The following is a 16,875-nucleotide window of genomic DNA, read 5'->3' as shown; positions in this document are numbered from 1 at the left end:
ATAAATGTATCCATTTGGGAGTGTTGTGAGGTGAGGCGAGGTGCTGCAAGGTAAAAAACTGTGGTGCTGTGAGGTGAGTTCTGCTGACAAAAAGTGTTTGGCGTGTAAAAAAAAACTGTGGTGTTGTGAGTTGAGGTGCACCTATACGCAGTGCAAACACACTGCCAAACTGCACCAATATTTACCTATTCAAAAAGAGAAAAATTATTTATTTCTTTAAGATGGAGTCTAGTTGTATTCTAGAAGTTTCATCAACAAAAACAACGATACCCAGAAGTCTAGTTACAATTGCGTTGGTCGTCGGAGATCCTGATTCTGGTGATGTGAACCCTATGATTGTCCCTTATTACAGATAAGCTCCTCTTTTTCCTCCCTCTTCTTCTCTTCGAGCAAAGGCGCGACCCTTAGATGGACAATCGATAGTGGCTTGATTTTCTTAGATATGCGGAATTACTTCTTGTTCTTTGTTGGTTTTGATCATCAAAGAGTTGTATTGGTTTCTGATTTGTGTCTTGGTATGGCTGTGAAGCTTTATATGGCTGTGAAAATCGTAGATCTCATGCTTGCTTGATCTCATGCTTGCTTGATGTGAGCGCATGGTGCCTCTTTGTCTTATCGGGTAATCCAGGACCCGAACCCGATAACCCGGTAGCCCGGAGACCCTAAACCCAATAACCTGATAATATTTAACAGGGTTACCGGACCGGGTTGTCATCTCTTGAAAATCATCGGGTCGAGTCAGACCTGATCCGATAACTCTAAACCCGACCCGGTGTATACCCCTAGTTGGCGAAACTATCCATGATTGTTTATTCTTATCGAGTGTGGATAAAGGAGGATCCAGGAGTATGTAAACATGTCGGGTGTTACGATTTATACCCACCCTATATACCTACCTATAACTATAAAACTATTATGTCTTTTTGTTTTCAGGTGCCCACTCCATGCCTATACCTATCATGTCAATTAATGACCCTTGTCTTGTCATGGAAAATCAGCTCGAGAATTTCTCGCCAATTGTGCATTTTGTCATTTTGATCAAACACAAAAAGTGTTTTTGTTTTCAAATTGTCAAGATTCCCTTCTCACATTTTTTGTCTTTATTTTCTACTCTTACTTTCAAATTAATATTTTGAGGAAATTTTTTTTAAAAATTTAATTCTAAACCCCAGCTACTTTTTTTTGAAATTTATTCTTTTGATCAATTGAAAATTATGTTTTAGCATAAAAACGAATTATTTCGAAAAAAACCAACCCATCATGGACATTACATCATTTTTGTTAAATAATGGTACTTCTAACATTAAAACATACTTATGTGAATTACTAAAAGGGTATGATAATTAATTTTGGAACACAAAAGTGTTGATTCAATGACACAAAAAACTTGCAAGTGAGCCATAAGCCATTAGTTGAACGGCAATCACATTGCATGTAAGGGATCACCCATCCATTAAGTTGTGGGTTCGAATCCTACCCCTCCCCAAACCCCTGTTTCAAAAAAAATGACACAAAAAACTATTGGGTGGATTTTAGTAGAAACATTAATTATGTGGTTTCGTTTCAATCTACGCATTGCATATGATTTTGAAGGAATTTGAGCGATCTAAGAATGTCAGAGAAGTTTCCTACAAATGCGGATATCAACTTCGTACAAGCTATGGACTGCCATGAGCGCACGAGCATGCAATATATTTGAACGATAGTCGTCACATACTAATTGATTCCATAGATAATTTTTGGAGGAAACTTGACTTATCACCGTATGTGTCTATTCAAGACGATGACATCGATCTACAAGTGTTCACGGAACAGTTTAAGCGGCAACCAAGGCATGGTAAATTCAGTATTTTAAGGAAGTTGAGGGAGATAATCACACCATCAACAACTTTAATTCGTGAACCTATTGTTAAGACGAACATTCGTGGACGCCCCTCCTCGAAGAAAAAAGTTACATGAAGTACTCGTGCTAATCCGTCTGCATTAGTGTTCGTTGAGTCTGATTCCCCTCATTCTCGGGAACCAAGCAAACACAGTTATTCATTTGGAGGCCCCGACCCGAAGAGCAGGGAAGACATATCCACTCATGCTAATACAACTACATTTGAGTTTGTCGAGTCAGATATTTTCCAGTTTTAGGAACCAGTGAGACATAGTTGCTCCTCTACTTACAACTACTCTGTAGATGCCTATGTTCGACAATTTTCACCTACACTTCATCCTTACATTATGCATGTACAAGATGTAAAACCTGATGGAAATTGCGGCTTTCGGGCGATAGCTGTCTGTCTTGGTCTTCACGAAGATGCATGGGCAACTATATGATATAACTTAACGGAAGAGTTGCACATATTCAGGAGACAGTATGTCGTAATATTTGGCAGTGATGACCAGTGGATTCGTGTTTACAACTCACTGAACTTCTTTGCATTAGATAGAGGAGCACCGATTGAGCATTGGACGACTATGTCAGACATGGGTCTCTTGATTGTTTCAAAGTTCAATGTGATATTACACGTTTTAAATGCTACACAGAGCTTCACGTATTTTCCACTTCGATCTACTCCACTATCGTCGTATCAACATGTTGCTATCGCTATCGGGTACGTAAATAATAATCACTATGTCCAGGTTGCATTGACAGAGGGTTACTCGATGCCTCCCATTATGCCTCAATGGGTTCACTTCAGGCATGATTGCACAACTGCATAGGCTACCCCATATGCGAAGCGAATTCATGCGTACATGCAGTATATGCGTCCTAGGTTTATTTCTGAAACTATTGTGTTGGAAGATTAAAAATGTAAAATGTGTTAATATATTTGAATAATTCCAAGACTTTTGTATTATTTGATTTTACCTCGTATAAATTTGGGACTCAGTATTGATTTTTATTGATGATTAAACTTGCACCAATGCAACTGCTCTAAGAAGTGGCTTTAGTTTGTCTAAATACAATTAAATAATAATAATTTGTGTAATTAAATAATGATTAGTTTTAAGATTGGGGGTCTCATACTTTACACCGGGAAGGAGTTGACATTTGACACATACCCAGTGTCTAGTTCCCTATGACCAGAGAAAACGTCAGCAATGGACCTATCACACCTATACATGTATGTATGTATGTATTATGCATGAATTGAAGAGAAAGAGAAAGCTGGTGCAACCAATGACGCTAAAATAGATATGGGGGCCCACGTGAGTGTATTGTGGGAATTATTGACTTAAGGGTAGGGTGGGACCGGTGGATTTATATAGTAAATAAGGTGGGGATGTTTTTAGAAAAACCCTTTCCTGCTTTGTTAAAGGGCGCTTCAAAGTTCAAATATACTATATCAGGTCAATGACACCATTTCAAAAAGAGTGATTTTATTCACATCAAGATTTGTTATTTTTAAATTATTTTTATTAATTTTTTTATTTATATATATATCCCTATATGAAATACCTAATGTGTTCTTAAATGGAAAATAAATAAAGAAATGTATGAACATGTTGAATGAGAAAATTATAAGTCTACACGTAACTTAGAAACTGTTTCAATTCAACTGTGAGGAAAATCATTAGAATACTGCAAAATAATAATCACGGCATAGAGGTATTTTTTTTAGGGATTTCAATACAATGTATGAGTTTGGCAGGCATCATAGTTTTTTGTGACATGTCAAACAGCTTTTGCGTTCCAACTCACCTCACAGCACCATAGCTTTTTACCTCACAGCACCTCACCACACCTCACAGCACTCCCAAACGTTTACAATATATGTTGAATTGTCCTACGTAATCAAATTAGGTAAATTATTTTATTTTAGATTAATGTACAATATAAACCTTAAGTGATTTTATATTAATATTATTAGTCATCTAATATAACCGTAATTTAGATAAGCCAAACGCACCTCATCGCACCGCACCACAGTTTTAAAAGTGATGCGCCAAACAGCTTTTTACGTTCCAACTCACCTCCAGCACCACAGTTTTATAACTCACAGCATCACACCACACCTCACAGCACCTCACAGCATTCCCAAACAAGCCCAATAGTTCTTCGGGTGAGTAAAATACTGCCACTTTGAGAATTCATATTCTCCTTTCCCTTTTCTTTTTGGTGCTGGGATTGGTCGCTACAATATATGATCAACCATTGTCGACTTTGAGTTTTGCTAGCCAACTTTTGAACTCCCTTATCTGTGACATAGAATGTCAGTTTGGGATCAGAAACTGATTTACAAAGTGCATTTGATAGCTTCCTGTTGGCTCGTGCTACTATCTGTAAAGCTCAAACGAGATGGACTAAAATCTCAAGTATATTGAAGTGGTTCTCAATAACTAGTTAAATGTTCTTCTGTTGGGTTGAGGTTAAAAGGCCTCCGTCTTCAATTTTTGATTCTTTGTTGCGTGGATGCTGGGGTTCATGTATGGGTTTAACTATTTCTATGGATTTGTGAGTAAAAATAACATTTTGTATATTGACAACTTAAATCAAGGGTATTTTAAGGTTAACAATATTAATTTGGTGTAAATTTAGATAAAAATGGTGTAAACTTATATGAAAAAAATTATTGGTGTAAAAATAATAAATCTTGGTGTGCAAATAAAATTAATCTTTAAAAAAATAAAAAACATCTGCCATTTCCATTTACGAGAGTGGACACGCGTTGGTATGTTATTGGTCAATACTGAAGCTCACCTTCGTTGACCCTCAATTCACCAACAAATCGTTGGCAAAACTTAAAATCAACCACACCAAGGGAAACCTTTAATTACCATCGTACCCTATTCGCTCCATTTCCCTCAGACACTGAACTTCAACCACCGGAAAGAGATCACGGAGCGCTAGTGACTCTACTCTTGGACGATGGAAAGCGAAGCAGGTGATCGCGAAATTGTCGATAATTTCCGCAATTCGCCCTGGTTGGTCGCTCAGAAACTGTGGGAGATCGTATCTTCGAGTGGTTTCGACGCGACCAAACCGAGGAAGGTTTATAATTGTGATGGTGCAGTGAAGTTGATTGATTCTGAGAACGATTTGTTTTTTGATCGCAGTGATTGAGTTTCTCGGTTCTGTTTCATTACTTCAAAGGCTGCCGAGCACTTCTATCAAGAAAATCGCTGAATTGGTTGTCTTTAAGCACTACGGTAAAGTTGTAGTTTGGCTCTTTTGTTGTGGAGGATTCGTTAATATTTTTGCAATTCATTAATGAAATGGTGAGATTTTTGGTTTTTGTGTATGGTTGTTTGCTTTGCAGAGCGTGGTGAGTATGTTGTGCGTGAGGGGGAGGCCGGGGATGGAGTTTATTTCATATGGGAAGGAGAGGTTAGTTTGTCAATGATGTTTGGATTTATATAAGTATATGCTTTTTACCTGACTTTTGAATTCATTGCTTACAGGCAGAGGTCTCGGTTCATCCAGATGAAGAAAATCGTTCGGAATTTCAATTGAAACAATATGATTACTTTGGTTATGTTGGTGAGATTCGTGATTTCTTTATTCCAATGGTAGATGGAGTTATCTTGTTGAGAGTCTCAACTATAGGCATTTCAGTGTTTCGCTCTTTCATTTTAGTAATCAGTTAGTATTTGAACAATTTATGAAATTACAGCCTGTATCAGTAAGTCTTTTCTCTCTGCTCAAAGAATTAGAATGTTTGATTGTGACTGCAGTGCAAAACGATACTCTTCATGTGGTCTGAAGAGCATTGAAGAAATCATAAATAAGTGGGGAAGCAAGAGAATAAAAACATATTTTACAGTGGTTTGGCTTGTAGCCTACACCCACTCTCTAAAGCACTCTATTGTTGCATCCTCATTACTTGATTTTCTTACTATAATTGGTCTCTATATATGCAGTAATGTGGGTGAGGGAATAGAAGGAAATAATTCAAATTGAATCCCATTATTGGAGATTTGATTGATTTTACTAATATGTTTGATTTAGTAAATCAATCGTAATTAACATATATATCAACACAATATTATTCATTAAATACGCGTTCTATATTTTAATGTTACACCAATTGACGTATGTTAAACAGAGGGAGAGAGATCTGAGAAAAGATTCTCATTCAGTCTTTCTCAACAGCTTGAGCTTTCGAGATTATCAGTATACATGGTATCATAGCCCTTGGCCAAGTCCAGTATATAAGGTTGAATCCTCATACCTCCCAAATTATATGTAGCTCACGTTGAACTTTCAAATGTTCCACACTTTAAGAGTCTGAATCATAAAGATTCACCTTACCATCAGCTTCAATTGTTAGGATAAACTTTCACATTCATATCTTGTTTGCCATGTTCTATATTCGGGTTTCGGCTATACAGATACTTCCTGATGTGACCATATTAGTGCATTTTGTTTTACCAAAGGCATGATAAAATGTAGTATAGAACAAGAGGTGATGAAACTAATAATATTTTGTTGAGTAATGGGGACTTTATTTTGTGCAGGTACGTCCTCTTCTGTTGATCAGCCAGATGTGATTGCTTTGACTAAGGTGGTTGCATATATAATTTTCTAGTAATGTGACAAATAAAATTCTCAGTTGCTCAGCTATTGTGAAGTTTGTCTTGAATCAACTTATTTAGATGTCAATTGTGAATAGTGCTGTTATGTGTTTTATGGTAGCTGACCTGCTTGGTGCTGCCAAAAGAGCATTGCACTCTGCTTCAGCCAAAATCAATGTGGAATGCAGATAAGACAGTTGAGACGTGCTCCCTTGTGGAGAGTATCTTGCACTTGGATCCGATTGAAGTACGTTTCCTCTGCTATTATGAAGTTGCTGGGCGTTGAGTTTGATACTCATGCTTATGTCATGAAGGATTATGAATATTGATTTTATCTGTTGCTGCCATAAAATTTATAAATTTATATAAGCTCAAACTATCATTTGCTATTTGGGAAAAAGGCTGGGATGTTGATGATGTGAACTCATTCATTTCCTAGAGCAGCCAATATACAATTATACATTATGCTCACTTCAGCTGTTGGGCTTGGCCACCTGAGTTCTTCTCATCTTTCTTTTTAGAGTTGCATCCGTAGTTAACTCGTTGATATCATGCCCCTTCTCATCATTGTTGTCCATGGTCTTTTCTATTTCGTTCATGGCATTCCCGTACCATCACCCTTGTTAGATCCATCTTTCAATTTTCTGAATATATTGGTCTTCATTGTACGTTGCGAAACAAACCAGAAAAGGAGCATCATTAAGGTTGTACGAATTAAAAAAAATAAAAATCATGGCATGAAAATGAGCTAAAATGACCATGGTGCCTGAAAAGGGCTGAAAATCATCTGAGTAGTTCTTTAGTTTTTATCTAAGATGAGCAGAATGAAGATGATTTTCATCTTTGCTTTTGCTGGATGGGTAAAAGGAGATATTGGATGCCCATTTATGTGCCCATAGAAAATTGTGGATGAGCTTAATTATGAGTTTTCTCCTTTCTTTTTCTGATAGATATAAAGAAATGGAGACTTCTTTTTTATTTGCTCATAGATAATTGTGCTAAGTTAAGATTTCTTTGTTACTTCTCTCTTGAAATTATTTAAAAAGCTGGGTAATCCTTGGATTATGGTCCTAATAGAATGTATTTACTCAGGTTTCTCTCTTTGTTTGTGTTGAAGGTGAATTTATTCCAGGGAATCACCTTGCCAGATGCTCCAAAATTTGGAAAGGTCTTTGGAGGACAGTTTGTTGGACAGGCATGATAATTCTCTGTATCTGTCTCTCCGTCTCTCTCCCCTGGTTCTTGTGTTTTATTTATAATGCGTGTACTTTTGTAGGAAAACTTCACCTTTAATGAATGTTGAAATTTGTAGAAATGACAGTGTGTTTCTACCTTAACGACTTGTTTACTACTTTACTCAGTTGCATTATTCAACTGGCACATAAATGGGTTTGCTATGACTTTTTTTTTCTTTTTTAAAAAGTAAGCTTTTGTCCAGGGTATCCAGCAATTATCTGTAGAGCTTATTAAGGGCACATATGTGGTGCCTTTATCCTTAACTAGCTGGAACATTTTAAAAACATAGTTCAGTTACTAACAGAACCATCAAGACAGGCAATAAATCAGCCTAAAGTTTGCATTATTTTTTATTTATGCTTGATTTCTCAATCATCAGTTTTCAGGTTACACTTTTTCTTTGTAGTTCTTTTTTCCCACTTATATTGATCTATTCTCATTATAGTCAAGTTAATGGAAACTTTATTCATATTTCCCGATCTGTTAATATTGATTTATTTAACCTAGCAAATAGATTTCAGGATTTCTATTATGTTGTGTGGTCCTTTTGTGTTACGGTATGTGATGGTATGTGCAGGCTCTGGCAGCAGCTTCTAAAAGTGTTGATTGTCGTAAGGTCGTGCACAGTCTGCATGCCTATTTTCTTCTAGTTGGGGATTTTAATAGTAAGTATAAGTACATTTCTGTAAGCCTGTACTATTAAAATTTTGCTGTTCAAAGAAATGATATTGAAATCTAACTATCACTGCATCATCTAAAGCTTACATTTTATGTAACAAATAGGAATATATCCTGGCAGATGGATTTGTTAGAGACATATCGAGTCTTGCTCGTGCATCACGTTTACACACGTGATAGAAAATTAAACAGAATTTTGAGTGCATAATCAACCCTTTCTTGATTGATAAAACAATATTAGAAAAAGAGTAAATAACAGTGGAGTTCTTTTTTTTCAAATGAACTGAAACATGAATATGTTATATATTGAATGTGCATAATTCCATTCAAAAAATAATAATCGAATGTGCATAATAAAGATGGATATTTGTTAGATCATGGACACTTATTTCTTGAGGCAGTTGAAGTGTAAAAATTAGGGATCAAGGTTGATGAGCCGCACTGTGGGTGGCACCCTCTTGTGTCTTTCTCATTAATGAATCTTCTTTTTCACTTTTGAGAAAGAAAAAGAAAATGGTTGGGAAAATAATCATTAAGGTGGATGAGTGTAGGCAGAGGAAGAAGATGAGCAAATTGTCATGGTTACTTAATGCTATAGGTTACTGTGTCCAGCATTTGAATTAACACTAGAATTTGAAAATCACGTTACATTTTGATCTCGTGTAATATTTATATTAACAGCCCACGTACTCAACAATTATTCATTTTAACCTCTCAATACTCTCTCTCAAGTCAAAGTATAGTTATTAAATATGGGCGTCTTCCCCATTCTAGAAAAATTGTGTGTGACCAAGCCTTGTGTGATAAGGTGGTCTCCAGATCTCATCATGTATGAGATATTTCCTTCTTCCAACTCTCTCATGAAGTCAGATTTACCTTAATGCGAATTTTCAATGAAAAATAATCAGAATAGATTTTTATGTACTTGTCATTTTTAAATTGTTTAATTTTTTTATGTAAACCTACAAAGAGCAGTTTGGAATGCTGGATTCGAAAGTGGGATGCTTACATATGCATGACAAGTGGAACCTTGTACTTATGAGATGCTGACATAATTAAATATGAATATATTAAAGCGTCTTCGCATTTGATGAATGTGTGAAAAGATTATTCAAATAATTTATGGCCTTCACAGGATTAATGCTTGAAGTTTGGCATGCCTTTTCCTTTTTTCGTTTAAATTGAACTTTTTGCTGAGATAGTTGGTGCTCTTGTTGATAAATTTTTGATAGCTGTATGAAACAGTGTTGTTCTCACTAATTTTGGATGTAAAATATTGTTATTATATGTGCCATTTACTTTTTAATCTGAATATATATTCTTTGTTAGGATGTATATATCATATTCCTCATATCCTCTCAGTTACCGTTTCTTGAGTTGTACACCCTTGATGCTCCTTTAATCAATTTGTCTTTTTATTCTCTAAAATAAAAAAGGGATTATTTCAGTGTGGGTTTTCTTCATTGCTTAACTCGATAAATTCTTGCAGTTCCAATATTATATCAAGTACACCGAATACGTGATGGGAAAAGCTTTGCTACCCGTCAAGTAGATGCAATACAGAAAGGAAATGTCGTCTTTATGCTGCTTGCTTCATTTCAAGTAATGGCATTTTCATTATTTGTGCATAAATACAATCTAAGAAATATTTCTACCCATTGGATTTGGATGTTTGACTGTATGCTGTGGTCGTTGTGTATATTATCATCTCTATTGTTCATTTGGTTGAGGTTGGATTTTTTTATGCAATTTCCCACCATTTTTTCCCAGAAAAAGCAAGAGAACAATGGCTAACATAGTACAAATTTCATTTCCTTCTCATAATCGAATACTCTTGTAATGTGCTTTACTTTTGTGTTTCTCTGCAGTGTTTATTTCTGACTTGCTATCTCAAACGTTCTCTTGTCGGCAACCAAATTTTATGCATGTGCGCACACATACATACATACATTAGAACGGAGGCAACTTTAATTCACATATATTTAGTCAAACAAACTTGATAATGGGTATTTCTAGAATGGAACAATGAATGGAAGTTCTTGCCTCTGGACCGTACAAAAAGGATGTTGATAGAAGAAATTGGGAAAAAAACTTGAATGTTATTCTTCCTAGAGGAAACCTATTACATAATATCCTTGCTCAGGGTTTTCGTTATTTTGGTTTTTCTTTTTTTTTCCATCTATCCTAGACATGGAGAATTAAAATGGAATTAGACAGGCAGATAAGTGTTTGTTGGTGATGTTGTTCTTGAGAAATGAAAGCTATTAGTGATTTCCAGTGGTACATTCTTTACCAGCCAGTCCGATGAATTAATAATAGCAAGGGGAAAATCGCAGGTAGAACTATTTAAATTGTCTTGAGCGGTATAGCATATATCAAGGTTTGATCAATGGTCTGAGGAAAATCGAAGATTAAATATGTTGTGCTAACAATAGTGACTGAGTTTCGAATTTCGTCTTTTTTGTGCAGAAAACCTGTTCAAGTGTCCGTTTAGATTCCACGCCTTGTCAACTAGGATTTAAACATTGTGGGTTTCTTTAACTATGCTTACTTGTATTTGAGTATTAAGAACCGTTGGCGTTGTTAAGTGTGATTCGCAGGGTTTATCTGTTTATTATGGATTCTTCAATCTGTTTCCTCACTGCTAGCCAGTAGCACACAGTTATTTTGGCTTTGAGGTAGTTTTACTTATATATCCACGATAATGAAGCCGTGTTCTTCATAGGCTAGTTGCAATGAAGTCATGACCTGTATTACTTCTAATCACATCCGTTATTTCCTTCTGCACTTTTCATTAGTGTTAAGTTTACCACATGATCCATGGCTATCTAGGGGATTGCAGCCAATGAGTTTGGGCCTACCAAATTATAGTGAAGGCCATTCCTTTAGTAATGTTTTAGATCGTAGAAATGAAAGAGCCTCTATTGACAAAAACGTGAATTTGTCTTCTTCTTCTTCTTTTTATGGGTAGGTATGGCCCAACTGGGCGTAGGTGGGGGATTCAAACTGGGTCTGGGTGACAGCCAACCACTTGAACCAGTGGTACCCATCTGGTTTCTGCAAATTAAAGAGTAATTGTTTCCACATTCTTTGTTGTCGGTACAGTGAAAGTAGTACTGTTGGTTATAGGCACTCTGGATTGTAGATACGTGGTAATTAGAATGATATCTTCTTGGTATCAAGCCTCTTTATGAGTAAATATATTTTTCCTTAGAAAGCGAAAAATTTTGTTCGTCATTGGAGAAGATGATGGAGAAGAAAATACTTGAGTTCAATCAAAACATCCCTCTTTTGGGTGGATGGCAACTTCCCTGGATTCTTGTTGCAGGGAAGTGTAAAACTGAAAGAAAATTTTTATCTGTTCACGGTATTTGCATGACAAAGTTGGGTAAAAAGTTGGTATGTACTTTTTCATTGTTCCTCATTGATGACATGTAGGAAATTAATAAATGACTGCTCGTTGCGTCAGCCGTATATTGCTAAACTTGTACAAAGTGAATCACTATGGCTTCGAAGCTAATGTTATAACTCTTGAAATAATAAACTTGACGCATGTGTTATAAGTTATAATAGGATGTGACATGAAAATATTTGAGTAGCTTCACACGTAGTCTCGTCTGACCTAGAGGTTCTGAATAAATTTGTAATTTATTTGGAATCTACAGTTGTTCTGCAATCACCCACATCGATGACTTGCAGAAATACCTTTGATTGTTACAAAATGTTCAATGCTGTCTGTTGGCTATATGCTGTATTTTCGATTTTTGTGTTTAAGTTAACCTCCATTTTCCTGGAGCATGTATTTGTTCATTTACATAAACTGCATTTCCCTGGAACACATGCTCTTAGCTGCAAACAGACTCTTTCAATATCTCAAGAAGAATATGCTAACTCGTTATATAAATTTTACAGAAAGAACAAGAGGGGTTTGACCACCAGGAGGCAACAATGCCACCAGTTCCTGCTCCTGAAATGGTACCAAAGATGTGCTTATTTTCGTATGGCTATACATATATTATGTGTGTATGCCTATAACTATTGTTAAATTTAACCATTGCAGCTTTTATCAATGGAAGAGCTACGTGAGAGACGTCTTACTGATCCTCGTCTTCCGAGGTATGACTTTTGGTATTATAATTTTGGCTCACTTCTACATATAAATTTCACTTTCTACAAACTCTTTGGATTAATGTTACATTATTTTTCGGGTAAACCATACTTTATGACCTTGAAATTACACGTTTTTCTCGTTTCTATCCTTAAAGTTTAAAATTTACTTCAAATATCCTCAATGTTACAAAAACCAACCCAAATATGTCCCGATTTCACTGTTCCGTTGATTGTTTGCAGGATTAAGGCAACGGGAAAGCCATCATGGCATACACGTGTCACGTTTGACCAAAAGAAAATTTACATGTCATCAAAATTCCCAACACATCCCTAAATTACAACCAAAAAAACACTTCTTCTTCTTCGAATGACGAACGCTTGTGGCCTCCCCAGAGCCTGGCCGGAGGGGAACGTTTTGTGGCCTTCATAAACGGGTCCTCTCCGTTTGAAATGATGAAGATAGAATTGGTTCATAAATCTAATCAATCTCTACTAGAATATGCTAGATTAGACTTTGATTTTGGGCTGTGTCAAAACACGGGGCTTCTTCGAAGGGTGTGGGCTCTCGACTTCGTCGTCATGACAAGAGATGAAGAATCCCGATGGGAAATATGGCAAGGAGGGGAGGTTCAGGTCGAACTCTCGGTGGCTGCTGTTGTGGCTTACACATGGTGGATTTATGGGTTATGGTTGTGGTGGTGGTGGTGGATCTCAACCTCAGGTGTCGATTCAATAAGGGGATTGAATCCATGGTGAGAATAAGAATCTAATGGAACCATGAGAGGTTCTTGTTCTTGTTCTTGAATTCAAGCTTCTTGTTCTTGAACTCTTTCTACTCTTACAATCTTCCTTAGATTTCCCATCCTTAGACTCAAGCTTCTTGTTCTTGAACTCTCTCTACTCTTACAATCTCCCCTAGATGAAGCAGATAGATTGAATTTGATGAATTTACTGCTGTAATCATCTTCAACCTCTGTGTTAGTTAGTCTCCTCTTCCACCGAATCAGATGTGAGCATTTGGGGTTTTTAATAAATTAGGGTTTTTTTGCTAATTAGTCTATTTTTTAAGTTAAATGAGGTGGAAATATTTTATTTACATGGCAATGCCAGCATGTTACTCCGGTTGCCAAGCAAGCAATTTCCGGTAAAAATTGATCATAACAATAAAATCAGGACATAAACCACTTGTCTTTTGAAACATTAAGGACATCTTGGGCAAATTTTAAACTTTAATGATAGAAACAAGAAAAGCATGTAACTTCAAGGGTATAAAGTTGATTTAGCCCTCTACTCATATTTCTAGTTGCTTGATTCTAATTTATCTATTTACTGAGGTACTGTTTTGTTATGCTCATGTATCAATTTATTTGTTAGATTACTCAATCAAAGAAGTGCCTTTTGCTTGTGTCATATTTCATGCTACAATCTACTTTTGGCAAAGTGGTGTTGATGCACAACTATTGCAATTGTTTTCTTCTTATAAAAGTAGTTTCCAAATATCAGTTTAGACCCACTAGTATTTGACTCTAGATTTTCCATACTGTCACATTCATTTCTACTGAACCATGGAATATGTCCAATTGTATGATTTTGAGCTATAATAGACTCTTTTTTTTGCTTTAACGGTATGAAATACATTGGTAGGGTAGCCCTCCCTTCCTATCTCTGTGCAACCAAGAACTTGGATTGGAACTCACTTGTAAATTATGTTGTTGCAACTAGCCCTGGGTCCTTCACAAGTATAAAGTTTATCTATAGTGTTTTGAAGCTGCTCTCAGTCAAATTCATTGAAACATATTCCCTGCTTAGCATTTCTTTAACATTCATTTACTGCAGGTATAAGACCCAACTTTTGTGCCTGCCTTATTGCCAAATGAGGTCTAAGAGTACTACTCTTTATGACATTTTACTAAATTAAAACGTGAAAATTGTTGTTGTATATATGAGCTGCAATCATGTTTAGGCTAGTGTCCTTTTAAACAGATTTTGGGATCACCAATGGCTTGCTCTGCACCTATGTCTCTGTGTATGTGAGCACTTGTCTTTTCGTTATTGTTTACCAGTATGCCATTCTCATTCATGATGATCAAACATTTACTCAAGTGATAAACTCGGAAACAACTGATTGTATGCCAAAGTTTTTTTTATCTCAGCAGATTGTCCACTGTAAAGTTATTATCTTGCATAAATTTTCCTTCAGTTGAATTGACTTCCAAGAATTAACTGTCACAGGAACTACCGGAAGAAAGTGGCCACTACAGAATTTGTCCCTTGGCCCATAGAGATAAGGTTTTGTGAGCCTAACAATTCCACTAATCAGACGAAATCTCCTCCGAGGTTGGCTGGCTTGTTATGTTGCATGACCTTTTGTTTTCTATGGCATGACTCCACTTCTCTTTTTGATATGGAATTTACTATTTGCAACATTCTCTTCTATCTGATTACAGTTTGAGGTATTGGTTTAGAGCAAAAGGAAATCTTTCGGATGACCAGGCTTTGCACAGGTGAACAATGTTTAAAAGCTTGAGTTCCTGATATCTTTTTCTATATGCTAGAATAAAGAAGGTTAATTTGTGGTTTTCGGCAAATCACAAATAGTAAATTATGAATTTGCTGATGCAAGTTCATGCCCTTTTGTGCAGTTATCTGTTTGTAACTCACAAATCATTAACTAGTAAAAACATTTAATGCTTGCAACTGAAACCTTGTCATTGCTTATATATGTCAAGCACTCAAGCTTAATCTGTTAATCAGTAGTCAGCGGTTAGATAGGCATCAAGCTTGCTCACAATGGATGATCGATGAGGGTGCAATTTTATTGTTGTAATAAATATTTAATATGGTGATATGGCTCTTCTGCAGATGTGTAGCAGCATATGCTTCAGATTTGATATTTCTTTCAGTTAGTGTGAATCCCCACAGGAGAAAGGGTTTGAAGACTTCTTCTGTGAGTTTGGACCACTCGTGAGTACCTGCATCCTATCAGCAGTAATCTTTAGTGACCTGTTGTCTGTTGAATTTCATATTGGCAAGTTTTTATGTAAAAAAAGAACTTGGTAGAGATTACGTCAGTCTCAGTAAGAGTGGATGTTCAGTTAGTCTGAAGTGGAGAACTGATTCATTTCTCCCCTTAATTCATTTTAAAATTTTAAGGCACGAAAGAATACCACGAAAAACCTTTTGGTTTGAGAATTAGTTGATTGTTGTTAACATTGCATCTATCAAAATGATGTTTCCAGTTTTGACTTTCATGCCTTTACTTTGTGTCCGTGACAAATACTTCATTTGCTACGTGATGGAGATACAGTCATTGTAAAGTTTAAGACTCGCTTGTGTTTTTCCTTTTCCTCTGTTTTCCTCTGAACTGGCTTTGGGGAATGATGACAATGTATTTTTGTTATCCTTCTGAGTTCTGACCTTCTCAATTCCCTATCAGGATGTGGTTCCACCGGCCTTTTAGGGCTGATGACTGGATATTATTTGTGGTAAGTGTCTGATTTTGTTTCTTCCCATTTTCCTTGGATCAGAATGTTTATATCTCCATTGTGTTACAGATTACGAGTCCTGCTGCCTACGACACCCGGGGTTTTGTTTCAGGCCAAATGTTTACAAGAAATGGACAGGTTATGCATTTTTTTCCCTTTTCTAATCCTAGTACAAAAACTACCACTCCTTTACCCTCTTCCCAGGACTTTTTCATGGAATTCATGTTTTGAATGAAATTCGTTGTGTTAATGGGCAGCATGTTGTGTCATTGACTCAAGAAGGGCTACTTAGGAGGATTAAAGCACCAGAATCAGCTACAGCATCAAAGCTATGATCAAATTTGCTCTACAATGCTCACAATGGGCACTGTAGTGAAGTTGAACTCCCTTTTTCTCTCTATTTTATTATAAGAGATTAATTAAAGCCCTTCGGCCTATTGTGATTTGGAAATTATAATCACACTCGGCTTACTGTTAAAATATTTAATGCGACTATATTTTCATTTGAAGGAGAAACATTTTTTTGCTTCACCAGAGATGGTTTAGCATAAAAAAGGGGATCATGTAATGAAGTCAGAATTCGAATTGTGATGTACAAATTATTTCTTCATGTGATAGTTACACTATCTTCTATCTTTTTTAGTTGCTTGAGTTCAGGGTTTCCATGGTAGTTTCTTTTTCTCATGCTATTTGATCTGTTTGTCTTCAATGGCACCGGCACGATCGGTTCATACTTCAACTAGGATTTTCTTAAACAGAAAAAAAGATACTCATTGCCTCAATGCCTTTCGAATATTTAAAATTTAATTAATCAATTTAAACTGTATTACCCTTTTTTTTTTTAAAGGCAAACTCCATA

General features: G+C 36.1%; 1 protein-coding gene across 1 annotated transcript; it reads left to right on the top strand.

Annotated features, from left to right (window-relative positions):
* The first annotated feature begins 4,734 nt into the window (after nt 1–4,734).
* On the top strand, nt 4,735–16,658 carry LOC119982909 (acyl-CoA thioesterase 2-like). The gene is made up of 17 exons (XM_038826511.1): nt 4,735–4,877; nt 5,050–5,142; nt 5,253–5,320; nt 5,395–5,473; nt 6,451–6,497; nt 6,629–6,754; nt 7,625–7,702; nt 8,321–8,408; nt 9,911–10,023; nt 12,334–12,396; nt 12,482–12,537; nt 14,764–14,868; nt 14,979–15,035; nt 15,394–15,495; nt 15,968–16,016; nt 16,086–16,154; nt 16,274–16,658. Exons 1-17 carry the CDS (start codon nt 4,862–4,864, stop codon nt 16,349–16,351), a joined length of 1,287 nt encoding a protein of 428 aa, XP_038682439.1. The 5' UTR covers nt 4,735–4,861; the 3' UTR covers nt 16,352–16,658.
* The last annotated feature ends 217 nt before the right edge of the window (nt 16,659–16,875 follow it).

The sequence above is a fragment of the Tripterygium wilfordii genome, chromosome 17 (assembly GCF_013401445.1).
Source record: "Tripterygium wilfordii isolate XIE 37 chromosome 17, ASM1340144v1, whole genome shotgun sequence".
Taxonomy (NCBI): Eukaryota; Viridiplantae; Streptophyta; class Magnoliopsida; order Celastrales; family Celastraceae; genus Tripterygium; species Tripterygium wilfordii.
This window is presented reverse-complemented; position numbering and strand designations above follow the sequence as displayed.